The 14,027-nt window shown below is 36.5% G+C and overlaps 1 protein-coding gene across 1 annotated transcript in view; it reads right to left on the bottom strand.

Annotated features, from left to right (window-relative positions):
* The window catches only part of ITFG1 (integrin alpha FG-GAP repeat containing 1), a 308,679-nt gene that overhangs the window by 51,594 nt on the left and 243,058 nt on the right, over window positions 1-14,027 (bottom strand). Inside the window, exon 13 of the mRNA XM_070388473.1 lies at window positions 6,486-6,529. Coding sequence (XP_070244574.1) covers window positions 6,486-6,529 — 44 coding nt within the window. The remainder of the gene's footprint in view (window positions 1-6,485; window positions 6,530-14,027) is intronic.

Here is a 14,027-nt window from a genome sequence, read left to right as displayed (position 1 = left end):
CTCCACTGCATGATTATAGCACAAATATTTTTCATTCTTTTGTTGATCAACACTCATTTCCATTTTTTTTGCCATGATAAACATGGCATTCTTATATATGTCACCCAATGCATAAATACAAACATTTATCACTTCTACTAGCTGTAAATTACTTCACATGCTTAGTAACAAACATCACTAATGTGATATATACTTAACACAAAATATTTCATCTCTTATGGGTTTGTTTCTTTGGAATGGTGAATGCCCTTTAATATTTTAAACCTGTCTCATTGCAGTGAGGCTTGGAGATAATACTTGTGAGACTATATTTATCACAGTGTTGTAACCTCAGATTCATTTTATTACCCATGGTCTAGTTTCTGTACTGGAAGACTGGTATCTTAGGCTATAAGTACTGTATTTTGTGAACCTTCCCAATTAAATTCCTGAATATTTTTTTCTAATTCACATTTGGAAATTTCATACTCCTATCTATACTATCTTATTTTACAGATTTTATAAGTTTTTTCTTTTCTCCTATAGTCAATTAAAAAAAATCATATAAACAAGTCTCTGTTATGAGGCCTAGAGCTGAAATTAACTTCCCACCATGCACCAGTCACTCTGACATTGAAAAACAAGAATCCAGAAATCCAGACATGATTCCTCCATATAACAGTTCTCAAAGTGTGGCACAAGGACCCCTGGAGTCCAAAAACCCCATTGGTAACAAGTGTGGGTAATCAGCAGCAACACTAAGGAACAAAATAGCAAAATGGCAGACATAAACCTACCTTACTAGTAATTATAGTAAATGTAAATAGATTAAACACTGCTATCAAAAGGCAGAGATGAGCAGGATAGAACAACATCTTCCAAGTATATGCTGTCTATAAAAGACACACTTTAAAAACAAATGTTTTTACAACAAATAGGTTGAAAGTAAAAGCATGGAAAAGATGTACCATGGAAACAGTAACCAAATAAGAGCTGGAGTAGCCATATTAATATCAGACAAAACAGACTTTAACATAAAAATGTTATTGGAGACATAAAATGGGAGTTTATAATGACTAAAGAGTCAATGCATCAAGAAGACAAAATTATAAACATAAATGTGCCTAATTGAGTTCTCAAATATATGAGGTATTGATGGTCGAAATAGATAACAATAGGGGATACTCTTAGAATTACTAATAATTCACTAGTGTCATTAATGGATAGACCAATGAAGCAAAGACTTGGCCAACACTAGAATAGATTTTGTAGATTAGAACACTCCTCAACTTTAGCAGAACACATACTCTTCTCAAACATACAAGGAACATTCTCTAAGGGGAAACATACACTAGACCATAAAACAAGTTCCAATCAAGGTAAAAGTACTGAAATTTTTACAGTTTGTTCTCTCACCACAACAGAATTGAACTTGAAATCAGTAACAGAGCCCACTCACAACAATGAGGAGCTTTTGCACTGCAATGAAGACTCAGTGTGGCCAAACAAAACAAAACAAAAACAACCACAGAAAGAAACATGAGAAATTAATAAATGAGTGGAAATTAAACAACAGACTTCTAAATAACCAGTAAGTTATGTGACAGAGTTGGAAAAATTCACTGATATAGCTTCAAATTCCACATTACAACTAACTTAAGTAACTGCCACTGTTGAATTTCGGGAAATTATTATTTAATAAAACAGAGGTTAACATGTAATGGTTTTATTGTTTTAAAATGATTTAATAGAAATACTTAAAATTGTTCCAGTTTTAATTTCAAATAGAAAACTGATAAACAAAACTCACATAAGAACAACTATTTGGAGTCTTCAGATTAAGAAGTTTTGAGAACTGCTGCTCTGTACTATGTACATATGAGTAATTCAATCTTTACTCTGCATTACCATTGGATATGATATGACTGATACCTGAGCCTATGTGTTTGGTTTCTTACCCTTTGGGAGGCATGCATGCTCAGCTGCTCAGTTGTGTCTGACTCTTTGCCATCCCATGGACTGCAGCCCACCAGGCTCCTCTGTCCATGGGATTTTCCTGGCATGAATACTGGAGTTGGTTGCCATTTCCTCCTCCAGGGGATCTTCCTGACCCAGGGACTGAACCTGCATCTCCTGCACTGGCAGGAGGATTCTTTACCACTGAGTCACTGGGAAAGCCCTCTTACCCCTTATATCATAGCATTTAACATGTTTTAGGAATCACAGCTTATTGGGAGCAGAAGCCCAGAAGCAGAAGAGTGAAATTAGAACCAGTACTGGGAGGAACACTTAAACTGTGATTGAAACATTGCTGGAGAATCAGTGTGAACTAGTTTGAGAGTTCCTATTTAACCTGTAGAGGAGGGCAAGCTGAGAAGCACTTGTGCAAGTCACAGCTTAGGGACACAGGTTCACTAAAGTCTGAGATTTAATCAGAGGATTATAGGATGCTTTTCCTACCATAGTTTTATACTTCACCACCACATCAATTGGGTTGCTAATAATGAGATTACAGTTAAAAGATCTGAAGACCTCTGATCCCTTTAAGAGAAGTCTGTAGGGTGACACAAAGACAATAGAGACAAAAACAAAGATGCTAGAGGGAACTTCTGTCTCTTGACAGCAGAGCTACTGCAAACAGTAACACAGTCTTAGCTCCTAGCAGATAAACATAAATCCTCATCGTGAAGGCTGATCTACCACAGTTCCTTTCACCCAATACCTCATGTCTGGCTCTCAACAAAAATTTCAAAGCATGCTAAAAGGCAGAGAACAAAGTGTGAGTAGACAAAGCAAGCATCAGAAGCAGACTCAGATATGGCAGGAATGCTGGATTTATCAGACCAGAAATTAAAATAACTGATTAATATGATAACACCTCTAATGGAAAAAAGTAGACAATATGCAATAAAAGATTGTTAATACAGGCAGAGAGATGGAAATGCCAAGAAAGAATCTAAAGGAAATGGTAGAAATAAAAAATACTGCAGCCTTATGGACTCTGGGAGAGGGAGAGGGTGGGAAGATTTGGGAGAATGGCATTGAAACATGTATAATATCATGTAAGAAACGAGTTGCCAGTCCAGGTTCGATGCAGGATACTGGATGCTTGGGGCTAGTGCACTGGGACGACCCAGAGGATGGTATGGGGAGGGAGGAGGAGGAGGGGTTCAGGATGGGGAACACATGTATACCTGTGGCGGATTCATTTTGATATTTGGCAAAACTAATACAATTATGTAAAGTTTAAAAATAAAATTAAAAAAAAAAAAATAGATCCAAACCACGTAAAAAATAAATAAATAAAAAATAAAGACTTTAAAGTTTGGAAGAAACAAACAAACAAACAAAAAATACTGCAATAGAAATGAAAAATGCGTTTGATGAGCTCATCAGTAGACTGGATACAGATGAGGAAAGGATCAGCAAGCCTGAAGATATATCAATAGAAACTTCCAAAACTGAATTGCAAAGAGAAAAACTAATGAAAATTTGGAACAGACTATCTAAGAACTGTGGGACAGTTATCAAAGGTATAACATATGTATTGTGGGACTACCAAAAGGAAACAGGAAAAAAGAACAAGAAATATTTGAGGAAATAATATAAGAATTTTCCAAAATTAGTGACAGAAACCAAACCACAGATCCAGGAAGTTTTTAGAAAATACCAAACAGGAAAAATACCTAAAAACCTATATCTATACATTATCACACTCAAATCAGTAGAAAATCAAAGACAAAGAGAAAATCCTGAAAGTACCCTAAGAAAAGGTGTCCAGAAATCCATGTAACACTATGATACAATTAGAAATACTCATTTGAGGTTCACGACAATGAGTCAGTGGTGGTGACAACATTCAGGGCTGTTTATTTTTCTTTAGAAATGCCTAATAGCCTAGAGCTGGGAGTGAACAAAACAGACAGTTGGATTAACCCAGGGGTGTAACTTTGCCAGGCAGGTAGAGTAAAAGCATAGTGCTTTATGGGAGTTAAACATGGTGGCACTGAGATTTCAAAAGTAAAACATTTCTGGTAGATAAGGTTTATCATTATAGTGGTAAAGAATCCACCTGCAAGTCAGGAGAAGCAGGTAGCCACGGGTTTGATCTTGGGTTGGGAAGATCCCCTAGAGGAGGAGATGGCAACCCACTCCAGTATTCTTGCTGGGAAAATCCCATGGACAGAGGAGCCAGGTGGGCCACAGCGCACAGAGTTGCAAAGAGTTGGACATCAGTCGATTGAGCGACTGAACACAAAGCAAACAAAGCACAAGGTTAGACATGGGAGTGAGTAGCTAAAGTTGAATGAAAATGAAGGAATCTGGAAATAAAGAAATTTGGGTGAGACTAATTGCTGACTTAAATATTCTTTCCTCTCTCCATGTATCAGACAGGTTGCCTGTAGCAGCTGGGAATATATAGGCAGCAGAACAGTATTTATTCAATTCATGATTTAACTCAAGTGGTAAGAATACCATATGGTATGCACCTTTTCCTCTTAGTCTCATACTGGGTCATATCTATCATAACATTTTCTACTATGATCAAGTGGATCTGATATCAAAGCAATATCAAGAAGGCCCACTTTATCATGAAATAAATAATTTCACAAGTGGGCATACGTTTGATATATGGAAAACTGGGGTAGAATAGTGTATATTTGTTTCTTTTAGTTTGCCACAAAATTGTGATCACTGATAAGTGGGGAAGGAAAATGATAGATGTGAAGGGCAGTTCAATAGGATCTGAACTTCAAATAAAGTAATCAGTGAGTGAGTGGGAGGCAGGTGTATCACCTGCAGAAAAGCCCAAAGGTGCTGGACTGCTAAGATGACCACTGTAAGAGCCGCTTTGCATGCTGCACTTTACTTACGTGACTTTCTCAATGACTCTGTTCTCCTAAATTTAAGATATGGAGAATGGGAGCACTAGTGATCTCAGAAATATAACCTGCCTTAAGCGAACGGCCTTTTCTACCAATTTTTCTGCTAAAACTTTGCTTGACTAGGGTAATGAAAGAGCCACATGATGGGACTATCAGAGAAAAGAGGAACAAAGGGTCTGAATGTTTCACAAACTGGGTAGACAATTCTTGAATAGCCAAGTTAATCTTTGGCCTCCAGTTAGTCAGACTTGAACTTAATTAAAAAAAAACAGACATTATTTTTATTAGCAGTTTCAGATTCACAGCAAAATTAAGTGCAAAGTTTTCCAAGAATTCCCATGTACCCTCTGCATCTCTCCTCCTCAGACCTCCCCTTCGATATGTCCACATTTTTGATATGAAAGCAGATATGTCTGACCAGGTACTCATGTGGTACTCATAGTGGCTGTGGTGACAGACGTCCCCTTTAGGAGTGAGACAGTATTCCCTGAGCTGCTCCAAGTATTGGTTGAGGATAGCTCACAGCTGAGTTCTTAACCTAAAAATTGTTCTCAGCCAAAGGGAGCTGGCCTGTACAAATTATAACCCCTTCCTGGGGACTGCCTGCATGCAATGTCTGATTGATGCAGAATACAAAGGCATGGCCCTTTTGCTTCAATCTGGGCCATCTTTGCTTCACAACTCACAGACCAACTTCTTCTGACAGTCTTCACTTCTCCAGAGGTCTTGCTCTCAAGAAGAATCTAGATTAAATCTTTGCATGCAAACCTCTGGGTCAGGGATTCCAAATGTGTTAAATATAGGACGTTTCCCAACCATACACAGGACGTTGATGATGAAGCAGTGCTTTAAAGGTGTGTTAAAAATATGAGGCTATAATCAGAATACCTAGTTCTGTGTTTTAGTTACACTATTTAATGGCTCTATGACTTTGGACAGTTTATTTCTCTGAGCCTCAAGTTTTCTCATCTTTAAATTCAGGGTAATTCCTTATGTAACAAAGGTTACTACAAGGACTCAAACAAGAATATACCAACACACACACACATACACACACCTGTGAATGCACTCATGCTTTTAAATAAAATTTAGTATTCTCATTACAATTTAAGTGAATTGACAGTTTCTTATTATTTTCACATTTTGTTATTTCATGGAAACATTCCACTAGACAGCAAGTCAATATTAAGATTATACCAAAAATCCATTACTTATCTACTATATGCTTGACCCTGTGCTATGAATGAGGTATTCAAAGATGGCACGGTTCTTGACCTCAAGGGATTACAGTCTGGGGAAATGCATTAAATATGAACAGAGAAAGTGTGACCAAGTATTACACATGTGAAACGGCAGCAGGATGCCCAGAAATGATGGGAGCTGTGGTCATTTTTCCAAGTGTATCAGAGAAGACTCATTAAGGAAATAAACCTTGAGGTGAGAAAGTTTTTAGGAAAGGAACTTTATTCCTAGGAAACTTTACTTGAGCAATGAAGGACATTTTAATCACTTTTAAAAGTAACATCAATTTGATTTAGCCTATAACAACTATTTTGTGTGTATCTATCATGCAGAGAACTTTAACAGAAATATTTACAACTAAGAATTAAGGTTACTTACTGTTATCTTACGAGGACAGTCATTAGAACAGAGACCACTAAGAACTGTGGAAAAATTTAAAAAAGCCTGTTATTACTGTTATAATGTAAGCTTATATTTAAAGTGAGCTCTAATTTCCCCCTAAAATCTATTAATATGCCCTGTTGATTCATGATCACAAGTAAAAATCAACCCAGTTTCTTTAGATCTGAGTAAGTTAAATTTCTGTGTTCACTTTATGCCAGTTATTTCAAAAGCCTTTATTAAGCAGTTAAGCTGATGCCATTTTTGAAATATATAGGTGATATAGTTAATCATGGATATATAAGATACCTGTTGGCCCTGTTTCCCAGCTGGCTAGCTACATTCCAAGGATGACTTAGAATCTGACAGAGAAGTACAAACCAATTAAAACTTATATTGAAAAAAACCAAATAGAACATTTAATATTTCATATCTCAAACCAGATTGTTACCATTTATCTATTCAAATTTTCTGGGTCAAAGAATTTAGGCACCCTTGATAACCTTTATGGAAAACGTAACTATATATGCCAGCAAATTTGGAAGACTCAGCAGTGGCCACAGGACTGGAAAAGGTCAGTTTTTATTCCAATCCCAAAGAAGGGCAATGCCAAAGAATGTTCAAACTACCACACAATTGTGCTAATTTCACATGCTAGCATGGTAATGCTCAAAATCCTTCAAGACCAGCTTCAACAGCATGTGAACTGAGAACTTACAGATGTACAAGACAAACTAGATTCAGAAAAGGCATAGGAACCAGAGATCAAATTGCCAACATCCACTGGATCATAGAAAGAGCACAGGAATTGCAGAACAACATCTGCTTCACTGACTACACTAAAGCCTTTGACTGTGTGGATCACAACAAACTGTGGAAAATTCTTCAAGAGATGGGAATAGCAGACCACCTTACCTGCCTCCTGAGAAACCTGTACTCAGGTCAAGAAGCAACAGTTAGAAACAGACATGAAACAACGGACTGGTTCAAAATTGGGAAAGGAGCATGTCAAGGCTGTATATATTGTCAACTTGCTTATTTCCATGGGGACACAAAAGAGTTGGACACAGCTGAGTGACTGAACAACCACCACAAAGGATATCTGAATATTCTTTCTATAACTAATATAAGCTTTGAAACATGACTATATTACTAGCACCTCATGCAAACGAATTTCTTTATAAGAGGGCACACTTTATGTGCTAGTAAATATTCTATATGTTATAAATTAAAGGAAAATAACTGATAATACCGCTCAGTAATGAACTGTATGAATAATAATTGTGATTACTGGCTAGTTTAAATATATCCATAGGAAAATGGTTCTATATGTTTATTCATATTCCACAAATGTGAAATGATAGTCATTCTAACAGAAGTCTTATACTTGGGAAGGGTATATAAAATGCAAAGGCATTAAACAATGAATGACATATTTCATCACAAAGGAAATCACCTGTTTATTTACTACAGAGCGTTTATATTAAATATGACCTGAGGAACCAGTGAAAAAAATATTTTATACCTCCAAATCAGTTTTTAATGTTTAAGTTCCTTACCCCAGCACAGTGCCTAGTTCTCACTCTCTTATTCTCACTCTATGACCTTAATTCTCCCTCTCCTTTTTAAAAATTAATTTATGTATTTTAATTGGAGGCTAATTACTTTACAATACTGTAGTGGTTTTTGCCATACATCGACATGAATCAGCCATGGGTTCAACTCTAGGCAGACATTAGTACTTATTTTTCACTTGTCCTAAAATGATTTCCCTAAGCCTTCATTAAAACATTATCTTGCTAAACAGTACACTATTTACTCACAAGTCTGTCTTTGTACCAGAATGAAAGTTCTGCATAATTTTTATCATGTTTTTAGGGCCTAGCCAAATGTATTTGCTCAATAAATGCTTGTTAGAAAAGGTAAAAGATGGATTATTCAATAAATGGTACTGGATAGTTGGCTACCTGGAGGAAAATAAAGTTAGACTTTGATTCATAACATGAAAATTACACTGGGCAAAGACAGTACTAATAAAGAACTCTTATGCTTCAGTTGGCTTCCCTGGTGGCTCAGAGGATAAAGCATCTGCCTGCAATGCAGGAGACCTGGGTTCAATCCCTGGGTTGGAAAGATCCCCTGGAGAAGGAAATGGCAATCCACTCCTGTATTCTTGCCCGGAGAATCCCATGGAGAGAGGAGCCTGGCGGGCTACAGTCCACGGGGTTACAAAGAGTCGGACATGACTGAGTGACTTCACACATGTGCTTCGGTAATAAGAAGCCAACCCAGTTAAAAAATGGGCGAAGGATCTGAATAGGAATTTCTCCAAAGATGATATAGAGATACAGAAAGCTCATGAAAAGAGGCTCAGCATCATTAGTGATCAGGGAAATGTATAGCAAAATCACAAAGAAATGTACACAATTCACAATATCCATGAGGTGGAAACGACCCAAATGAATGTCCATTAGCAGATAAGTGAATCTGAGCACACTCTGGGAGGTAATGAAGGATAGGGAAGCCTGACATGTTGCAGTCCATGGGGTTGCAAAGAGTCAGACCTGACTGAGAGACTGAACAATAACAAGAGCGGCAGATGAATGAACAAACAAAGCTTGGTATACACTCAGAAGGAATATTATTCACTTTAAAAAGGGAAGAAATCCTGTCACATGTTATAACATGGATGAACTTTGAGGACATTATGCTAAGCAAGCCAGTCATCAAAAGACAAATACTGTATGATACCATGTAGATACCAAATACATGTAGATACCACTTACATGAGGTATCTAAGTGTCAAATTCAGAGAAAAAAAGTAGAATGGTGGTTGCCAGGGTTTAGGGGGAGGGAGAGGGGACAGCTGTTAAATGGGTGCAGAGTTTCAAATTTACAAGATGAAAAAGTTCTGGAATCTGGTTCACAACAATATAAATATACTTAACACTATTGAACACTTAAAAATGGTTACGACAGTAAATTTTATGTTGTTTTTTTTTTTTTAACTGCACACACTAAAAGGTTAAGATTGTAAACAAACAAACCCATAATGAGATACTGGCTTCCCTGGTATCTCAGTGGTGAAGAATTCTCCTGCCAATGCAGAAGACCTGGGTTTGATCCCTGGGGAGATCCCCTGGAGAAGGAAATGGCAACCCATTCCATATTCTTGCTTGGGAAACCTCACGGACAGAGGAGCTTAGTGGGCTACAGTCTTATGGGGTCGCAAAGAGTTGGACAAGACTTAGCAACTAAACAACAAACAAATGAGATACCATTTCTCACCCATTTTGTTGTTGTTCAGTCTCCAAGTTGTGTCTGACTCTTTGCGACCCCATGGACTGCAGCACACCAGGCTTCATACCCATTAGAATGGGTATGATTATAAAGTCAGATTACAAATTTGGGTGAAGATGTGGAGAAACTGGATACTCATACATTTCTATGGGAATGCAAAATGGTTCAGCTGCTTTGGAAATGGCAATTCCTTAAAAAGGTGAACAAAGAATCCCATTTAACCCAGCCATTCCATTCTTAGGTATATATCAAGAGGAATTAAAATATATGTCCACACAAAAACTTGTACATGAATGTTCACAACAGTATTATTCACGATAGCCAAAAAGTAGAAATCATCCAAATGTCTATCAACTGATGGATAAACAAAATGTGGAATATTCATATTGATATTTGACAATTCATGTGGATATTTGACAATTAAAAGGAATAAAGTGCTGATGCATGCTACATCAAAGATGGATCTTAAAAACATTATGGCAAGTGAAAGAAGTCAGTCACAAAAGACCGCATATTATATGACCCCATTTATATGACATATCCAGGACAGATAAATCTATGAATACAGAAAGTAGTGGCTGCCGAGGGCTGGGGCTGGGGGATTGATGGTGGCAGCTAAAGGGTACAGGGTTTCAGGATCATATGGTAGCTCTATTTTTAGTTTTTGCTATAATGAGTGAAGTCAGAGAAAGAAACATAATATGATATTGCTTATATGCAGTATCAAAAAAGAACTGGTACAAATGAACTTATTTACAAAACAGAAACAGACTCACAGACTTAGAGAACGAACCAGGAGAGCAGGGTGGGGGGGGCGGGGCGGGGCAGAGAGGGAAAGGGATAGAAAGTTTGGAATTGAGATGTACATACTGCTATACTAGGACCTACTGTCTAAGACCAGGAACTCTGCTCAATATTGTATAACAACCTAAATGGGAAAATGATTTGAAAAAGAATAGATACATGTATAACTAAATCAGTCTGCAGTACACATGAAACTATCACAACACTGTTAATCAACTATACTCTAGTATAAAATTAAAAATTTTTAAAGGGGTATAGGCTTCTTCTGTGGTGATGAAAATGTTTGTGGTGATATTGGCACAATTCTGTTAATATGCAAAAAGCCACTGAATTGTATACTTGAAATGGGCAAACGGTATGGTATGTAAATTACATTTCAATAAAGCTGTTACAAAATAAAAGATACCATAAAATTAAAAAAATGACAAGGGGCTATGAACTTTTAAAAAAAATACAAAGAGATACTTGCTAACATACAAAGAGCTTCTAGATATGGATGACGAGATGATAATCTAATAAAAACAAAGGATATAGAGAAGCAATATCCAGAAGAGAAAGTACAAATAATAAAAAAACCAGGATGAAAGATACTCAGCCTCACTAGTCAGGAAAAAAAAATCAATTTTATACCCTAACAGAAAGGAAAAAATGAAAGACCAATAAAAATGTCTGTAGGAAAAACAAAACCAAAGATAAATGATAAACTATGAAGAATATTTACAAAATATATCACAAAAGATTAATATATACTATGGTATAAATCATTAAGGAAATGAAAAAGGACAGACCCATTTATAGAAATAAAAGTACAAATGGCTCTTGAACATATGAAAAGATGCAGAACTTTACTCAGTGTAAGAAGAATGTGAGATAAGACAACACTTTTCACTTTATAGTTGGCAAAACTCAAAAAGTTTAATAATCTTTTGGGTTGGTAAAGGTGTTAGGAAATGTGAATTCTCCTATATAGAAGTAGCAGTGTCAACATCAAATTTTCATGAAGGGACATCTGTTAAAATAAAAAATACTTACAAATTCAAAACCAGGCAGAATTAATCTAAAGTGTTAGAAATTAAATTACTGGTTACCTTCAGGTGAACTGGGCTTAGCAGAAAGGGTGGGCATGAGGAAGCTTCTGGTTGCTGGTATCATGCTTTTCTTGATCTGGGTGTATTTACATGTGTATATTTACTTTGTCGAAACGTGTAGACCTCTGTACTTATGTACACTTTTCTACATGTAGAGTTCAACAGAGTTTATTTTAAAAGTGTACATATATTATTTTTTAGTAGTTCCATTTTTAGGAATTTATTCTACAGGTATTAATTATAATAACAAGAGAATGAAAATAAACTGGTATCAATAAGAACTGATTAAATTATGTTGTATACATAGTGTCGTTGTTCAGTTGCTAAGTCATGTCCGACTCTTTGCAACCCCATGGACAGTAGCACGCCAGGCTTCTCTGTCCTTCACCATCAAATTCACGTCCACTGAGTTGGTGATGCTATCTAACTGTCTCATCCTTTGCGGCCCTCTTCTCCATTTTTTGAGAACCCATGAACATGAACAGTATCCATACTACATGATACTGTTTGATAGTTAAAACAATGAGGTAGCTCTAGACTATATTGTTAAGGCATAATCTCTAAGATACATTGTTAAATGGAGAAAGCAAAGTCTAGAACTACCACTTACGTAAAATAAAAGCATATAAACACGTGTGCTTGTTTAAGTGCATAAAATATCTTGGACAGACACAAAGAAGAGGTTGCTTTGGGCGGGAAGAATTGGACCACTGGGAAACACTGGTGCAAAAGGGACTTTTCACTATTATAGACTCCTGTATTTTTTTTACCATTTGCATGGTGAAAAATTTTAAAAAACCAAATTTCTTAGTGAAATAAAAATTCAGAGCGCTCAGATGATATGTGGTAAACTGGACAGTGTTATGCTGGTCGGATATAAATGTCTGTGATTTTTGGGAAAGGTAACTTAGTATTGTCTATTAACACTGAAAACACAGCCTCTCAACTCATCAAATTCATGTATATAAAATATTAGAAACTACCTATGTGTCCACTAAGAGTGAAAATGCTAAATAAATTATGGAACATCTATAGTTTTATGGAATGACATGGATTCCATCCAACACTTTCATGTCATGTTGACATGACATGAGGGTTTGCGTAAGTGTAAGTGTTGACATGAAAGAGGGTTTATACTCTCTTGCTAAAATAAAAAAAAAAAGACAAAGGCAAATATGTTCAGTAAGATTACATTTACAAATGTATATGTTGGCTGAATTTCAGAGATATAATATTAAATAAAAGAAGTCAGACACAAAGAGTATATACTATATGATTACATTTATGTGACAGCTAGAAAAGGAAAAACTGTGGTGACAGAGATCAGAACAGTGGTTATACTTTTGCAGGGAATATAAGGAAGGGGCCCTTCTTGGGTACTGGAAATATTTTATTTTGATTGGAGTGTGGCTATAAGGGAAGGTACCTGTGTAAAATCTTATCAAGCTATACACCTGAACACCCATTGCTACAACTGTATTTCCACTGTCTTGTCAGCTCACACCTAGATGTCTGTACTCCTAGGTGGTTATTCTTGTCAAAGCCCGCAGGTCAGAGCATCAATTTTTTTAATGAACATCTATTTTTTCCTTCTGAACATTGCTGTAAAATTCATCTTCTTTATCAGCACACTTGATCACAGACTTTTTTGATGAAGAATTTAAATAGTAAGTGTGACAGATAATTTTATGTGCCAACTAGGTGTGTCTGTGAGGGTGTTTTCAGATAAGATTAACATTTAATCAGTAAACTGGGTAAAGCGAATTGTTTTCCATAATGTGCGGGCCTCATCCACCCAGGTGAACAGAACAAAAGACTGACGTCTCCTGAGGAAGAAGCCTCCTGCCTGATGGGTCTTCAAACTACAACACCACCTTTTCCTGCCCAATGAACTGGACACCATTCTTCCTGGTTCTACAGCTGCCTGCTGGCCTTGTGACTCAAAATGGGCATTGGCTCTGCAGATTTTGGACGTGTCAGCTTCCATAACTTTATGAATTAATTTCCTACAATAAATCTTTCTCTTTTTCTGTATTCTATTGACGTTGTTTTTCTGGAGAATCTTGATTAATTCAGTAAGTCTCTGTAGTTATTGGGTCACTGACAAAATCTTTTCTTTGCCATAGGTGCCCATTTATCAATGATACTATCAATATTCTCTCTTATTACTCTTCAACACAGTACATGGAGGTGAGTTAGTTTCTACTTCTTTCTATCTGCTCATTCTTTATTACTATGATCATGGCTTCTCCTTCCTAGAATGTTATACCACTACTCATTTTGGTTTTTCCAAACCTTAACCATCTGTCAAGGATCTAGGTTCTCAACTATCATCTTCACAGAAGAC

The sequence above is a fragment of the Bos mutus genome, chromosome 18 (genome assembly GCF_027580195.1).
Source record: "Bos mutus isolate GX-2022 chromosome 18, NWIPB_WYAK_1.1, whole genome shotgun sequence".
NCBI classification, from domain to species: Eukaryota; Metazoa; Chordata; class Mammalia; order Artiodactyla; family Bovidae; genus Bos; species Bos mutus.
This window is presented reverse-complemented; position numbering and strand designations above follow the sequence as displayed.